The 17,037-nt window shown below is 36.0% G+C and overlaps 3 protein-coding genes across 4 annotated transcripts; 1 reads left to right on the top strand and 2 right to left on the bottom strand.

The window, feature by feature from the left end:
- Positions 1-122: 122 nt before the first annotated feature.
- LOC101242596 (ankyrin repeat domain-containing protein 66-like) lies at positions 123-3,562 on the bottom strand. Its single transcript, XM_004225592.4, has 5 exons — positions 3,177-3,562; positions 1,425-1,542; positions 945-1,055; positions 579-718; positions 123-370 (listed from the first exon to the last, which is right to left on the bottom strand). The coding sequence occupies exons 1-5, from the start codon at positions 3,334-3,336 to the stop codon at positions 150-152; spliced, it is 750 nt and encodes a 249-aa protein (XP_004225640.1). The 5' UTR covers positions 3,337-3,562; the 3' UTR covers positions 123-149.
- Positions 1,879-10,364, top strand: LOC100175401. Of its 2 annotated transcripts, none has more exons than XM_026834668.1 (9): positions 1,879-2,065; positions 4,875-5,106; positions 5,380-5,479; positions 6,347-6,522; positions 7,301-7,408; positions 8,155-8,407; positions 8,841-8,896; positions 9,133-9,298; positions 9,485-10,364. In XM_026834668.1, exons 2-9 carry the CDS (start codon positions 4,959-4,961, stop codon positions 9,996-9,998), a joined length of 1,521 nt encoding a protein of 506 aa, XP_026690469.1. In that variant the 5' UTR covers positions 1,879-2,065; positions 4,875-4,958; the 3' UTR covers positions 9,999-10,364. The 2 variants fall into 2 exon arrangements, with proteins under 2 accessions (XP_026690469.1, XP_002124688.1); XM_002124652.4 differs by having other exon boundaries at positions 1,881-2,065; positions 8,155-8,404; positions 8,844-8,896.
- LOC100177721 (cilia- and flagella-associated protein 52-like) lies at positions 10,287-16,785 on the bottom strand. The gene is made up of 12 exons (XM_002124375.5): positions 16,623-16,785; positions 16,077-16,218; positions 15,542-15,733; positions 14,986-15,180; positions 14,502-14,636; positions 14,089-14,273; positions 13,493-13,697; positions 12,776-12,943; positions 12,065-12,154; positions 11,543-11,686; positions 11,044-11,205; positions 10,287-10,668 (listed from the first exon to the last, which is right to left on the bottom strand). The coding sequence occupies exons 1-12, from the start codon at positions 16,712-16,714 to the stop codon at positions 10,522-10,524; spliced, it is 1,857 nt and encodes a 618-aa protein (XP_002124411.1). The 5' UTR covers positions 16,715-16,785; the 3' UTR covers positions 10,287-10,521.
- Positions 16,786-17,037: the final 252 nt, after the last annotated feature.

Here is a 17,037-nt window from a genome sequence, read left to right as displayed (position 1 = left end):
TGCCATCAATATTTCACCAAAATTGTAACAATTTTTCAAAAAGTCGTTCAATATCTTGAACTCGTCTTCGACAATCTTAGAGCGGGTTTATTAGTCAAATTTGCTGTTACTTTTGCAGTGAACCAATTGATCTTTTCTACGTTTTTGAATTAGCTTTTGGGAGACTTTGCTTTTCTTGATTTCGAGCCTCTACGGTGTCCCCGTTTAGGCGTCCCACTGCGTGACTCTTTAGCGTCCCCTTGCACCGGAGTGTTACGTCTCGAAGATGGTTGGCCAGTTTTTCCCTGACGTCGTTGTTTCGTTCGTCCTTTTAATATCGACGATGTCATACTTGTAGAAAGGCTTGCCGAAGTCGCGGTACTAGTGATCTCTGAAAGAAAACTTAGAACGTTATATATAAAGCTATACGAAGCCTCTTCAATGGTGGTCAGTTTGATCTAACTACTTGCTATATGTATTTTTATCGGTCCTTTTTCCTTGACTGCGTTTTGTTTAAAACTGCCATCTGATCATTACAAACTGTGGTTTACTTTTTCCCCATAACAATCGTAGCTAACACCTAACTGTATATAAAGTACCTGCAAGTTCATCTTCTGTAATAAAGATTTCTGGTGTGATGTTATTACGGTAACACCAGTTTACATCTTCGTCGTCATAAGGTTCCGCTTCACCGCACAGCTCTGCTTTTCTTCTTTTAGCTCGGTACTCCGCCTCTGCACTGCAAAAAAACTTAAAGTCTTAATTGCATTTATCCATATTCTTTAGTTTAGTAAAGGTTAGAGCTGTTGTCACTATACTGTAGTTGGCGTATGTGTCCTTGGGTAATTGCTTGAACGTATAGTATCTTATATAACGACTATTTATACCGGTAAATATGTTAGATTCATTCTTTTAAGTCTCAAGCGGGGCACAGCCCACATAACTTGTTTAAAATTAAACCTTACAGGCTCAAGAAGTCCGCAGCATCAACGTGGCCGTATATTTCAGCAATCCTACGCGGCGTGTCTCCAAATAAGTCTCTTCTATCCATAGGTGCGTTATTTGTGTGCAGTGTTCTAAAATGCAGTAAAAAATATTATTCGTAAAAGCTCACGGCACCATTCTTTATCGCTGTGAGCAAGTGTCAAGTTTGTACTGCGGGGTAAGATGGTATCCCATATTTCCTATAGGTATCCCATATGTTTTCCTATAGGTATCCTATATTTCCCGATGGGGTTTTAAACAATTTGCAACGCCCTTTTAGAGTCGCGGACTGCGGTTATATAACTCTGTAGTTGCTCTTTATTTACCACCAAATAGGACAGGAAACAATAAAAACCATGTCTCATACAAAAAAAACATGTCTCATATTACCCCACCCTACTATATTATAGAATTTGCATTAATTAGGTTTTTGTATTTGAAATATCAGCTTCCCAAATCACCTAAGTACGTGAGTTCTTCCTGTTTCAGCTGCATAGTGAGCAGGGGTCCATCCACACGAAGATCGAACTCCCGGATGTGCTCCTTTATCCAGAAGGTGGCGCACCATGTCAGCTTTTCCTGAAACAAATAAAGTTATCACGTTGTGGTATTCAGTTATATAAGTATAACTGTAAGAAAATGTAATATCCGAGGTTAGGTTCTCTTTCGGGACTATTTTAATTTCAATAACCAGTGAGGCAAACTGCTTAAAAATGTGTCGCAACTATGCCAGAAAAAAACATTTTTCGAGGTCGTAAAGTAGCATAACAAAATAGATGTTCAAACTCGCCACTAATTGAGTGTTTAAGCAACTTTGTGGATGTTGTAGGCTGACGTCACTGACTGCGTGCGCCTTACAACTTATGCGCCGTTTAGGGCGCCGATAATGATTACAGCAAACTTCACGCTGTCTGCTATTAATTAGCACGCTTCCTTTGCTGTTGGGTGTTGCAGTACAGTAGTGTGGCGGTGAGGTTGGTGATAGTTTGTTTAATGATATATGAACTTTTAAACGTACAAGTGTACACTTTTTTGTTGACAAAGTATATTTATAGTTTGACTAAACATATATGCTTCGGATATCAGTACTTTAAAGCTAAGGGTAAGTTATAGTTTGTAATGTATGTTTTACAAAAAAGGTTATCTGTGTAGATTGTGTATCGTGTGTTTATAATGTGAGTTTCTTTCATTATACCTGGTTCAGCATCATGATATATAGTAGAGGGGGGAATATGGGACACCTTTTCATTCTTTTATCTCGTCCAGCAATTTGGTAACAAACAAAGTTCATTCAAGGAACTATAAAACAGTATGCCCACGACTCCGTTGTCAATTGTTTAAATTAAAACATGATCGGGATATTTGGATATTGTGTGCTAAAGATGTTCCTTGTTACCCCACATTACTATACATATATTCTCTCATCAGCAATACAGCATAAAATATGATATGATAATGATAACATTACGCAAATATCTATCTTCAACCACCTTCTAAAATGAGGGCTAAACGCGATGGTATACGAGATGGATAATTGCAAATTATATAATGCTCTCCCCTTGATAGTATATAAAACTACAACACGATACTTTGTGGCTTCAGTAGCCGCCTTAGGACTTTTAATAACTTTACCAACGAAAGTGTGTTTGGTTGTGTTTTGGTAACGCAATTCGAAAGCCTCGCCGCAAAAATTTAAAAAAAGACTCAACGGTGTTGCCTGATACGCCTATGAAGTATGTATAAGCATATTATGTTATTTCATACGTTGCGTGTTTTAAGGAGTACACTAGTGTTGCTTTCTGACGTTAAAAATTCTTACAAATATTCCGCGTTGGTAACAAGTATTGTTTTGTACGTTTGTTGAAGTTTTGTATGACCTCTGTATGTCATATCACGTTTCTTTGAACATTTGAAAAGGCTTGCAACGATTTGTCATTGCACTTTTAATGTCTGCACGCAAGGTGTTTCTTGCATGTAATGTCTGTATATTTCAGTATGGTAGAATTGATTAAAATGATCGATTTATTTTTCAATTGCCCCATTTACGAATAAAAAATAATTATAGAATTGTATAACGCTAGTCACGCGACTCTAAATTAGCGTTTTTAGCTGTTCAAACACGACCAGGAAATATGAGATTTAGGTGCTAACGGTATCCCGTCTTACCCCACAGTACTGTATTCCAGTGTATAAATGTACCAATAAGTTCCCACCTTTCATGCAGCACCAATGCAAAGGCGCCCTTTCACCCCAATCCGGGTCTTTGTAGTCAACATGTTCGTATTTTCCGGACCTTAGCATTTCCTCAAGTAAATCCGAATCACCAACCGCACATACTTCGTGCAGTTCAGACAAACGTAATTCTTGCGTCATAATTCAACTGGTTAACTCAAATTTCAAGCTACATTTCCAAACTTACAACTGCCGTCCATTCCTCTAACATAGTTTATTACTAGCTTAGCTATAACTCAAGTTCACGATGTTATATTTAAGTGATGTTTTTTTTACATTATATATAGACCACAATCACATTGCTTGATGTTTTTTAAGGCCCTTGTCTGCTTGCTTACGGTTTTGGTTATACACAGTGCTTTCGCTACGTTCCTATGTACTGTGTGCTTTTCTTTACGAATAAGCTAATACTGAAATCAAGTGCTAAATAAATAAAAGCCCATATTGCGACAATACAGAACGTAACAAGGCTGAAATGAATTGGGAATTTTAATAAGCTGCCTGCCATTGTTGTTGCGAGCGATAGAGCTCGAGTTGTCTATTGTTACGTCACAAGGCTTGAGAGTGCTGTTGACTTTTCGCTTCTCGAGGTTGAAACTGCGGTAGCGAATAATGTTGATGTGGAAGTCTTGGCTTTTTGATGCTTTGTAGAAGACGAACGTAGAATGTTGTATATCATGCATGTTGGGATAAGGCAAGACACCTAAACACACCGGGCCCAGATTTTAAAAATCGAAATATATTTTTTTTGTGAGACTATGAATTATAGTAAAGTGGGGAGATTAATAAGTGAATTGATTATTAGGAATGCACGTAAATACCACGAAACTATACTGTACGACATGAAAATCAATTTATTATTGCATGAAGAATTGGAATAGAAATCGATAAATATTATATCCTAAAAATGCATTAAATTTGGAACAACAGGAAATTGCTAATAATTTTATTTGAATAAAGTTCATTTTTGTTCATCGCCCGAAATGAGCATCTTATATAGTAGGGTGGGGAAAATGGGACACCTTTTTATTCCGTGTTTTTGTCCCATTTGGTAGTAAACAAAGAACATTCAAAAAATTATAAAACCGTATCCTCACGACTCCCATAGACCGTTGTTAATTTGGATGTTATGTGCTAAAGGTGTTCAGTCTTCCCCCACCCTACTATACTATTACCCTTTTGTTCAGCCATTAAAAAATGGTTCGTTTGTTTACCATCGATTTTAATACTCAACAGCACGCAGTAATCGCACTTCGCCAAAAAAAAAACGTAGATATTTTTAATTTTACCCAGCAATGCAGTCTAAGAGTATCAACAAGATAGCATCACCCAGCAGTATTCCAAAAAGGACTGTAATTCATTATTGGCTTAGAAAATTGACTCGACTCTACTATGTTTCATTGTGGTATTTTCGTATCTCGTAACGTATTAAATTACTCTAAAAGAAAGTGAAACGTTATCATTTTGGTCACCCGCCCCGAAAAAAGCGATTATGATAAATTTAATATTGTACCACAATTCTCCTGTCCTATACTCTGGTCGGAATTTCAGCTTGTTGTTTTATAATTGCGATTTTTAAGGTGTTTTATCAAACTATCAATCTCAAGTTTAAATTCACCGTGGACGCCACTCAAACACAACCGAAAATAATGGCTTATAACCTAATTTATAACCACCAGATTTTCGAGTATATACTACCGCCCGAGGCACAGAACGTCGTCATTGCTCGTCGATTGGTGGAAGCCAGTTAATGTTTTGGTCAAATGGTCACGTCAGATAAGATACGTACAGTCATCTGTGTTGGGACAAAAATCATGTTGCGTATTGTTAGATTTCTGTTCTTAGTAAACTTGATGGTTTATCAATGGCGGCCAAACTATGTTACTGGACTGCGTAATTCAGAAGCATCAAGTAAGTCGATTTGGATTTAATAGATTTATTTAGGCGGCGATTTGAATTTATGTTCTGCTTCAGAAATTTATAAGACAGTTTTTACATAATGGTACAACAAAGAAATTATGTTTTATGAGTAATTATTTCTTTTACATTGAAGCTCAATGATTTAGCATGCTTTTTCTGAAGATGTAAAATCCATAGCTGTTGCAATATTTAAAAAAAATGTACATCAACTGTAGCAGACCGTTTCATTTTGCTGAAGAATTAACATAATTCATATATACGTAGGTTGTAGAACCACTGTGTTTACCGCAGCACCAAGGTATAAACGGTTTTCCAGCCCGAATTTCCCAAGGAAATTTGCCGAGCAAACTCAATGCTCGTGGATGTAAGTGCAAAGTAATTTAGAAAATCTATGTGGAAACCCATTTTACTGGATTTCAGTTTGGTTTATAAGTAGCTGCTTTTTTTGTTATAGACCAAATTTTCTGTTTTGGAGTAGGGTAGGGGAAGATGGGCCACTATTTCATTCTATTTTCCGTCCCATTTGGTAATATACAAAGAACATTGAAAGAATTATAAAACCGTATTCCCACGACTCCCATAGAGCGCTGTTCATCGTTTGAAACACGATCAGGATATTTGAAAAATATGTGCTAAAGGTGTTCCGTCTTTCCCACCCTACTATATATATTTTTCTGGAAAGTTTTTCTGTTGTATATAAATGACAGTTAAATCCACGACAGACCATTAAAGGGCCACGACCTGATTTTACAGTCAGTATCTGTCAATCTTTGAGTGGGTCGGGGCAACTCTTAAGGATTATAAAACTGTGGTGTCCTTTAGTGCATTGTAACGTGCGGTGACACAATACACCTACTTGCAATAGTAGGGTTTGGTAAATGAGTTTCATTCAACTTTCTGGTCCCATTTGGTTGTAAACATAGAACAGTCACAAAATTATGAATAGCTTTTAAGGTGCTATTACATCTATCTCACAGCAGTACTGGCAGTAGGGTGGGGAAAGATCTTTTTTTAGCTCTCTTAGCACATAATATCCAAATACCCTGATCGTGTTTTAAACATTTAACAACGTTATATATAGGAGCCGCGAGGATACGATTCTATAACTCTTTAAATGTTTTTTTTTTACTACCAAATGGGACAAGAAAATAGAGTGAAACGCTGTCCCATGTCCCCCATCCTTATATAATTTAGATATAATATACAAGTAGTTTATCCTATTTTCGTTTAGCGTTCAGGCTCCCCTCGGCTACCGAGTAAAATTGGAGTTTTTGTCTTTCTACTTGTTGGGGACGCACGATCAAGATAGATGTTTCGTGCAGCACCTTACGATATCTGATCCATTCACTGGAATACAAGATGGCCCATATTGTGGCAACACGTCACCCCCGCGGACAACATCGGCAGGTTATATAGTTGTCGTTATTTTATTCTTAAAGTCGTGTCTTCACGTACATTTTCGTTTCTTTTGGATAATTAAACATAAATGGCTCGTTTGTCTGCTAGGTGTAGCGACTACGCCCATTTTATTTTAATTAAATGTAAATATGTTTTTTATTGTAAGCGTGTTTTAACAGCGGTTGTATGGTCGCTATATTTTCTCTTTTCGTTTAAAATATTTCTAAATCTTCGCTATACCGTAATCGAACAGACAAATGAAGTTATTATTAATATAATAATATTTTAAGAAAAATTTACCCAACAAGGCACATTTTTGTAATAGCAAAGTTGGGATACTATAACTGCTAATTATTTGGCACAAAAAAGAGTTCGTGGGGAAAGCTAATAAGCAACGAGAGTATAAATTCGCACTCTTGTGTCAGATAATTCCAAGAAAATTGCTGGATCAAGGCCAATCTTTATCGCCCCCACATAGTTTAAGTACAGCATTGCTATATATCGTTATACATTCCTTGCAGTATGGTCATGCGTTTCATCCAGCTTGATTGTTCGTATAGACGTAGTCTTAGGGTAGGCTAGTTTAAATTAACAGTACTTTTCATTTCACCAAATTCTGCTGTTGTTTTACAGCAGGCGCAATATTTAACGTTTATGGTTAACGATCAAACCTACTTCATTTTTTCTTCCGATCTCGGTGAAACGGAATCCCCGTGATACTTAAACAGTAACCGTGTCCACTTTCCCTAAAATATTTACACATTCAATAAGTTTAATTTTTGAACAGGACGGAGACTTAAAGTCACCCTCGAGTCCGATGCAGTTGGTATTCAGGAATATTACAAAGGATTTCGTATCCGTTATTCAACAAGCTTGCAGCCCCCATCCCTAAGGAGTAAGTTTTATAATTAAAGTTTGGCCTATATATAAATATATATATATATATGTGTGTGTGTGTGTCTAATTTATATTTATATGTGACTATGTGTATAGTTCTTATAGGTAAGTTGGGGGAAGATGGTACATGCTTTATTTTCCTTTATAATCCAATTTGAATGTAAACTAAAAACATTAACGACTTTAAAAGAGCGTTGTTAGTTCATAAAATCAAAAATAGAAATGTGGAATATTATGTAACGTTATCCCATCTTACCCCACAGTACTATATATAGTCCGCAGTTCTATTCGTTTTGCAACGTTGTTACATTTTCTATAAGCCACGTCGTAATTAAATATTATCTTTTAGCCAGCAATCCACGTAGTCTGTGTAATCTTACGTTGTTTGCTTATAATTACAACACCGGTAATATAAATACAAGTAAATAAATATAACGCGGCACACGAGTACTGCAAGTAAACATAGACCGGGCTCAAAACATAATATTTTAAACACGGCCCCAATAGAAACAGCAATGAGAAAAAGGGCTACTATAAAACCATAATGCTGTATGTGCATACACATTGTAATCTGCGAGTCGATTAATGCAGATGGAAAACAAACAACGACTAAAAACCGCCAGAACAAAAATGACAAGCAGAAACTACGTTCACTGGAGTTAAACTAAATAGAAACAACTTCATCAACCCTGATATCCAGAAATTCTAAATTATATTTACTTTGAAAACATATTTCTTTCACAGTGCGCGACAGTGCTGGGTTATGGGCAACGTATAGAGTAGCAGCGAATGGTGTTACTGTCCCTGCCACTACGACCACTGTCGCTATGATTCCAACGCGAAATTCGAACGAGATTGACAACAACAACAACGCAGCTATCGACTTAATCAACAGTCGACGCAATACTGCCCAGGATGACAACGAAGCGAGGAACAACAGAATTAATGAGCAAAACAACAGAAACGTTCCTAATACAGTAATTATTACAGCGAGGTAGGTATTACAGTTGTTTTGTACTTTATTATTGTATAGTAGGAAGCGGACAGTGGGACACTTAACCGTATATTCTTCCATATTTTTACACCGTATTTTTGAGCGTTTTTTGGTCTACGTTTTACACAGTGTTAAGAATACAGTCAAATGATGCTGTCATATTTTTATTGTGTATCATCAAATACGGGGCTATAAAAAGAAATTTATAAAGTGTCCCCCTTTACCCCGTTACCCCGTTACCCCGTTACCTAGTAATATAACGCAGAATGTTTTCGTACTTTTTGCTGGGAATTTAAACGATGTGTTATAGCATAATAAAGTATATAATATTGTTGCTTAGTATTCAAACACTTTGTGTGCTCATATACACCAACTCATTTTTAATTATAGGCGAATCCAAGAACGGGCAAACCTCCTAATTTAAACCATTTTCTTTCAGGCCGGATCGATATGTTAACCGCAGAAGAGCGACTATACGACCCCCTACCAGAAGTATGAGCTTTGTTATAAAACTGTTATTAGGTCCGTAACTTTACATAGTAGGGTGGGAGAAGATGGGACAGTCTATTTTCTCATCCAATTTGGTAGTAAACAAAAAAAAATTCAAAGAGTTATAAACCGTATCCTCACGACTTCATTGTTAATTGTTTAAAACAAGATCTGGATATTTGTATAGTATGTGCTAAAGGTGTCCCATATTACCCAACAGTACTATATTATATATACAGATAACCTCATGCGACCAAGACCTCCAACTAATACAGTGCCTAGGACGAAACCCAAGCGAGAATCAAAGCAGGGTTTGGGTGGTGGGGCTGTTGCAGGGATTGTTGTCGGGTTGCTACTTGTTCTAGTTCTGGTTGTTGGAATAATGTACAGAGCCATTTCGAAAAGGTTATTGCGTCGTCCAGTTAACGTGGATTAAAGAAAAACGTTTGTATTATAAGTGTGTGTAACCATTAAGGACTGGTGATTAAATTGTGGAAATTACGTTGATTTGAACTATTCGGCCAAATGAAGTATTTTTAACACCGTTAAACACATTTGCCGCTTGTGACATAGATACGTTTTTTTAAACAGGAAAAAACAAAACCCACCGACTCAGCAGCATCGACAGCATCAAGCATTGAACTACATTCAAATTGAAAAGCCACGAATTGAAACTACAAACCAGGGTAGTACTGATGGTAGTCATGACAACGCCGCTTTCACCAAGTCACATTTTGCACAACCGGTGCTGGTTGTAAATGAAGATATACACCCACCTGTTACCGTGGTTAAAAGCGACGAAACCCACACTTCGCAACCCTCTGGCAAACACAACCAAAGTTCGGAAGACCCAGAACCTCGTAAGGCGCATCGTCGCCATAGTGCTGGTGAAAGACGCTCACGAGCTGCGAGGGTAAAATCTCCCAGTAAGAGCAAAACAGACAGGGAAACCCGGGACCGCCGAAAGACCAGGAGTCGGAAGAGAGACCGCTCTCCAATCAAACGAAAGAGCGAAAAGTCAAATAAACGAAGCAGACCGAAGGATGAAAGGCGTCCACGTAACACAAGCAAAAGTAACATGGACCGTCCAAAAAACAGAGCTTAAGCAGTGAATGTTTGTGCTATACAATCCAGGCGCCATTGGAATTAATTAGGTTCTACCTTTTGTTTCAAATGTGTTGTAGATTCCTTTAAAGGTTGGTGAGGTGGGCCTATGCACATTTACTTCAACCTGTAGTCGCAACTAAGAATTGCCTCCGTGCAAATATAGGAATTCCGTCTTCCCTTATAAAAGGTAGCTCTCCACTACAGCATTAACAGGGGATGCATCTAGGCCCTCTACTAAACAACTGATTTAGAAATGTATGCCTTGCATCTCACTATTGAAGCAATACGAAGATACATCGATTTATTACAGTGTAAGCTGATCAGACAGGCAACAGCGGGAAAGCAACCAGGCCGCAAAACACAAGAAGAAACGACGACTGTGCTTCACGGAAAACATGTGATCGAATAAAACACACAAACTCACTTAAAAATGTTGAAATACTATATATATTTATATGGATAAGACTGTAACAAAAATAACGAGTCCGACAATGCTGATGACGTAAAAGATCGTGGCGTCATCACTGTGGGTAACGCCAAATGAGGATGGCTCCGTCTTGACTCACACTGACGATATAAGCGCGGTTAGGACACATCTTGACACGGGTCACGTTTCCACTGTGACCTTCTCCCACCCAATGAACAGCTCCTTCATTGTAATCCCAAAGCTGTAGATAGCCGATGTTAAATGGGGAAACTATGCTATTGGTATTATGTTGAGTTATGGCATGGTTTCAAAGCAATATCATGGGGTTTTCAGTTTCATATGTGATTTAATTTCACATCGCTTTGACACAGGTGTCTTGCAAAGATGGTAACTTCACTTTCACTGAACAGATGAACAAACCATATTTTAATCGTCACTGATCTACACGAAGTTTGGACAAAAACAATTGCTTCAATTTAATGGTCATTCCTAACCAAGAGAGGTTCATTTTAAGAGTGTAGTGTGTATATGGGACCATAAGTAACATGGCAGCTACCTAAAAACTATCATAAACGAAGACAATCCTCTAAAAGTAAAAACTTGCTCCCAAGATTACCTTGATAAGTTTATCATCTCCTCCAGTGATGACAGCCGTTCCATCCGGAGAGATGTCCATCCCGTTAATGGATCCTGTCTTTGATCCTTCAACCTCTCGGATCTGACTTCCATCAAAAGTCTCCCAGTAAGCGACCTTACGATCCGTGCCTGACGTGATGATCTACAATTTTCAAAACAATTTTATTGTTAAATTTAAAGACGTTTTAATAAGATCATTCACAGTCCTATTAAAAACACAATTCTTCTTAAATTCCATGTATAGTTCTCTATGAAAAGATGGGATACCGTTTGCACAGAAATCACATGTTTCCTCATGCGCTTACTTAGAGTAACGGTGCTATGGTTATATAATTGTAAATATTCTTTGTTTACCATCAAATATAATAAGAAAAGAGAATAAAAACATACTCTATCTTACTACAACCTACTATATATAAAAACAAGCGGTTATACAATTCTTATCCGTTTACAAATAGTTCCTAACAAATATTGTTTACCTGTATACCCATCGGGTGGTAGCACACACATCTGAACAGTGTGTTGGACATGACCATTTGTTTGCGTACAAACCTACACAGATCCCAGATAATGCAAGTACCATCATCAGATGCAGTCACACATTCCCCCCCATTGGGACGAACCTGTTTTAAAAACAAATATTAAATAGGATCAGAAGCCCAAGGTAAATGAAAAAACTACTTGAAATTGTAGAAAAGTTATATTATTTGAACTGTTTTGTTGTTTGTTTTTAATTTACCTGTAACTTATACCTTTTTATTTTTAGGGCAGTTAAATATTTAGTTTTTCGTATTTATGCCCCTAAGTATTGTACAGTATTTAAAACTAGTACGTTACAGTAAAGTGGAAGAAGATTGGCCACCTTTTCACTTTATTTTCTCGTTCTATTTGGTAGTAAAGAAAAAACACGATCGTGGTGTTTAGACAATATGTGCATAAAGTGCCCCATCTTCCCCCACCCTACTATATAGTATTTCTTAATAATTGATCTTTCAATATACCTTGATGCATGTTATAGCAGACTTGTGTTCCTTCATTGCTTCTTTCAAGCGCGGAATATTTGTTCGTTCTGATATATCCCACACTCTTACCTGGTAAACATGTAAACTTACTCTTTGATAAAATTAGTCATACCATTAAACTGAATAATGTAACATACATCATGATACATTGTAAACTGTAAGCTGACATGAGGTGCATAACACCCATGTTATAACGACTGTTGTTTCCCTGAAATGCTAGGATAAAGTAAGTTTTGTGCAAGTTTTCATACGTACATTCATTTATACACAACACATTTTGTTTAATGAGTGGCAATTATTTATCTTGACATAGTAGAGCAACACTAAGCAAACACAACGCATTATTTTCACTATTTTGCTTGTGCAATTTTTCACATATGTAACTATGTGGCTGATTGCTTTTTTAGTGCCAGTGATAGTTTGGACAACTCACTATTAACCATTGAGATAAAGTAATGAATCAACTACAAAAGGGATATTGCGCATAGAGATCTATGATATGCAGTATCAGGTGCACATAAAAAACCTGTATTATAACCCACAAAGTTTTTTTCCATACAAAGCCACACAAGGAGTTTTATTATAACAGTGTCAGAGTGTGGTGCTATGGCGAAGTTATTAGTGGCCAGCGTTTTGCCTCTAACTCAAAGTTTACAGGTTTAACACTGCTAGTATGTCAGTAGCTCTTACCTGGCCTTCTCCACCACCCGAGATAATTTTTTTGCAATCTTCAGTTGTAGCAATAGCTGTTACCCCGGAATTATGTGCGTTATCAATGGTATAATGAAGTTTTCCGGACTCTGGAAGGAAAGCTCGTATTTTTCCGTCTTCCCATGCAGATATAAGTGAATGACCATCCTGAAATTAATGAATTATTTTTATTCTGCTTCATTTGCTGCAAGGCATATAATTTCAAGAGTGCTTTTTGCAAATATAAATAAAAATAAATAAAGGATTTATTGTAACCAACTTTCTGCCATATCCCCAGATCCATTGAAGTTTGCCCTATACCAAACGATAATTTAGGTATAAGAAACATCACAATTATTTAAGTTAAAATTAAGAATAAGTATGATTGAATTGTCTGTATAGAATTATGGTGACTCAAAAATAATATTAAACATTGTTTAATGAAGAATTTTTGTCCAGCCAATATAAACTAACGAACTAATCACTAGGATGAAAAACTCTAAAAGTATAACTAATTTTATTTCATTTTGGGCCAGTTCCCGCATTTTTTCGGAGTGCCAGCATTGTTGTAATACAAACATTTAGTTTTTAACATTTTAACAAAGTATATGACTTCTATAGACGTTAATTTATAGTACTTTAGCAATGTGTGAGAAAAGTAATGTAGTGTTTGGTCTTAATTCAGCAACACATACACAGTAAGGAAGAACTAAATACCTGCATGAATTCAATAGCATGACAAATCATATTTGGCACGGTGATTCTCAGTAGTTCCCTGGATGTTAGAGTGTGCCATACTCGTATGTCATCGCCAGAACAAGTTGCAAAGAGCTCGGAACATCCAACAGGGAAAGCAACGTCAGCGACTGGTTCGTAGTGAGCTGAGACGATGGGTGTCATGGCTGAGTCAGTGAAGTTGAATCTGTATATGTTTGAATGTTTCAGAAGTTGTTACAGTATATTTGCAAAGAACGTGAATAATTTTGAATATTTCTGGTTTTGGATTTGATTGTTTGTAAGAAAAGCAGGAGAGGCAAACAGATAATACTTTGTGGAGTGAGGATAAATAATACACAGAAGATAATAAGTTTTGATGTTGCACCATAAGTGAGATATACAAGAAGATTATAAACAAAAAGATCAAAAGCATTCTGTTGCCGAAATTTTGGACGTTTTAATTTGGATTAAATCTTGTGAAGCTTTTATTCAACCAATTATCTGTTGCCTAAGTTATAGAAAGTTTTTGATGCAGTTTTGAAAACTAAATTGGTGAAGCTCTTATTCAGTTAATATAAGCTTGGTGTGCAAAGAACCTGAATATTTGTGACTTGTTTGTTCCGACAAAGAACTGGTGACCTTCTCCCCTCAAAGCGATGGATGTCACAGCTCCCTGAACTTTCATTGCAGGTTTAACAAGACCATACTTGTCGCTGTTTCCTTTCACCAAAGCAACCGTTCCATCCCCAGCTCCAACCAATAAGTCACCAGTCTTCAAGATCTTAAAATAGTTCAATTGTTATAGAGGCAATGTTTACCACATAATTTAATGTTGTTCAAAACCCGCAATTTTATGTTTTAAAGAATTTGGAATATGTAGTTGTAAATTACTAAAATATATAATTTTAAATGTTTAATAAAATGTTATATAATCAAGCAAAACATTAGTGCATTTAAGCTATTTTCATAAAAACAAGTGAAATAAATAAATTGGGGCAAATATATGTACTTTGATATCAGCAATGCCTCGACTGAATTTTCCTTTGGCTGGTCCATAGTTTGCCACAAGTTTTGTTTTCATGTTCATCTTCAAGATGTCACCACTGGTTGTTCCACAGTAGAAATAATGGTCATTCTCATCAACCTGAAACACAGGGATCTTATTATTAAAAATATTTGTTTTTTTGCAACTGTTGTGCGTTTGTTTTGGTCAAAAATAAACAGCGTGAATGACTAGTGCAACAGTTTTTAAAATGTAGGCCATCATATATTATTATAGTAATTTATTGACAATTTTGTTAATATTTTTATTAAGAAGTATTTTCTTATTAAAATGAAGGTGACAACATAACTATGTTTAACCTCAAATTTCTTGTTTTTTTTATTACATTCAAATTGATTCAGTATCATATAGCTAGAACAGTTTTAATACATTATTTTAAAGTCAACACATATATACAACAAAAACAGTATACGCTGTTGCAGAATTTTACCTCCACACATTTAACAATTCTCTTTAGCTGCCCCATGTTGCACTCTAGTGGTCGAATCTTACGGTTTTGAAGATCAAGTTCCCACACTCTTAATGTTCCTTCACCAGCGGTAACAAAGATATCATCGCTGTTGTTTGCGTAGTTGACCGTGAATGTCGTTCCCGCAGACTGCACAGCAGCAGGTGAGCCACAAACCTTGTGTTAAAAATTATAATTTAAATTTATAAATAAGAAACCCTATTCGTGGTATCGTGTTGTTGTAACTTAGGTGATCTGTTTCATATACCTTGTGTCCGCTTACCAGGATTGTATAAAATTGAAATCTTAAAATTTAGGTATATAATTCTTTTTTGGGATTTTTTTCTTTTTTATGTATGAATGACAATTTTTTAACCCATAAGAAACCACTGGCTTGAAGCAATTGACAATGTGACTTGCCCAAAGAAACACATAGCCAAATAATATTATTTTAAAGCTGCGTTTCATAAAATAAAAATTATGAATAGTCTCCATTTATTTTTACCAATATATATATTTGACACTCTTGATCACTTACAGCAGCTGCAGTCTTCATGTTCCACACAACAACAGATCCATCATCTTGTCCACCAAGTGAAACGAGATAAAGTTCATTAGGAGAGAAAGCCAAAGCTTCCACCTTTACTTTATGAAGTGTAAGACGATAAAGAAGACTTCTTTTTTCATAATCCCACACTATGATGTCTGCTTTAAAGCCCATGTGAGTTACCTGTAACATTTTTATTAAGTTTAATTCCTTGTTTTCAGTATAAGTTATAGTTGTGTTAATGTGTTCTTATGATAGAATTATTAAAGTAGAACACACTAGTTAGAAAAAGGACACAAATGAATTCATAAACACAATCAATTTTACACATTTTAAAAGCAAGTGGTAATAGGCTTGGAATTGGCCACTATATGTTCCCAACAACCTGAATAGGCTCTACAATAAAATAGGAAATAAAAACGAGCCATTTAATTGTCATTTAAGAATTACAACCATGATATGCAAATTTATAACTAAAAACATTTTTTTTGTTGCATACAAATTTATGACTAAAACATTTTTGCACCTGTCCTGAAGCGAGATATTTCCCACTTTTTGAGACTGTGAGGCAGGAAACATTGTTTTTGTGCCCAGTCAAAAACTCCTGGCGGTTTGTGGTTAAGTTTCTTATAATGACCGTGCTTCCAAGAGGGTAGATCATGTGTTCCCTTGAAATAATAAACTGGGTTAGGATGAGGTGTATTATGATTAGCACTTGGCAGTATGTGCTGGCTACATAAAGAAAACAAGCTTTCAGTTTAACTTAGATTTTGTCCAATATTAAATTTCACTACCAATAATATATATATTGCCTGTTTTTGTTCAGTCCACATTATGTTGATATAATTACAATGAATAAAAAAATGTTATTTTGTTGCGCAATTTCACAAAATTTAAAATATTAAATGTTCATTCAACTATCATGGATTAAATAAAGTGTCTTAACAAGCTGTTTATATGTTTGTAAACACCGTTTTTTCAAGCTAACCCTGCATAAGATAATTTGTTCAATGACTTGGTGCTAATGAACAAAAGTTGGCCTAAATCTAAAAAATATTAAATTGCCATAAACCTGTCTGGATGTATAATAAGACCCCTGTTGACGTTGCCATTAAATCCAATTGTTGACACCAACTCCAGGTGGTTGAGATCGTCACAAGGCATGTTTAGGTTTAACTAGACCAACAAGCAAAAGCCCTTCTAAAATAAACTAAGTCAATAATAATAATATTTAATTTAACTTGCGACCAATGTTAAAACTAGTTTCTTCACTTTGTATCTTTGTATGTATTGTCTGCAAACAGAATTAAAAAGAAAATAAACTAATAAACATGTCCAGCATACCAAACGTTACATCGCCAGTCAACAGTTTAAGCTGCGAAAGCGAGTTTGACTTGTTGCTATGGAGACAACTCTTAAAGGGAGAGTAGAAAACATAATACGATCTCTATTATTTTTGATTAGGCACGTTGGGTCGTAGATATACC

Source organism: Ciona intestinalis, chromosome 1 (genome assembly GCF_000224145.3).
Source record: "Ciona intestinalis chromosome 1, KH, whole genome shotgun sequence".
NCBI classification, from domain to species: Eukaryota; Metazoa; Chordata; class Ascidiacea; order Phlebobranchia; family Cionidae; genus Ciona; species Ciona intestinalis.
Note: the sequence above shows the minus strand (reverse complement) of the source record. Positions and strands in the feature narration are given on the sequence as shown.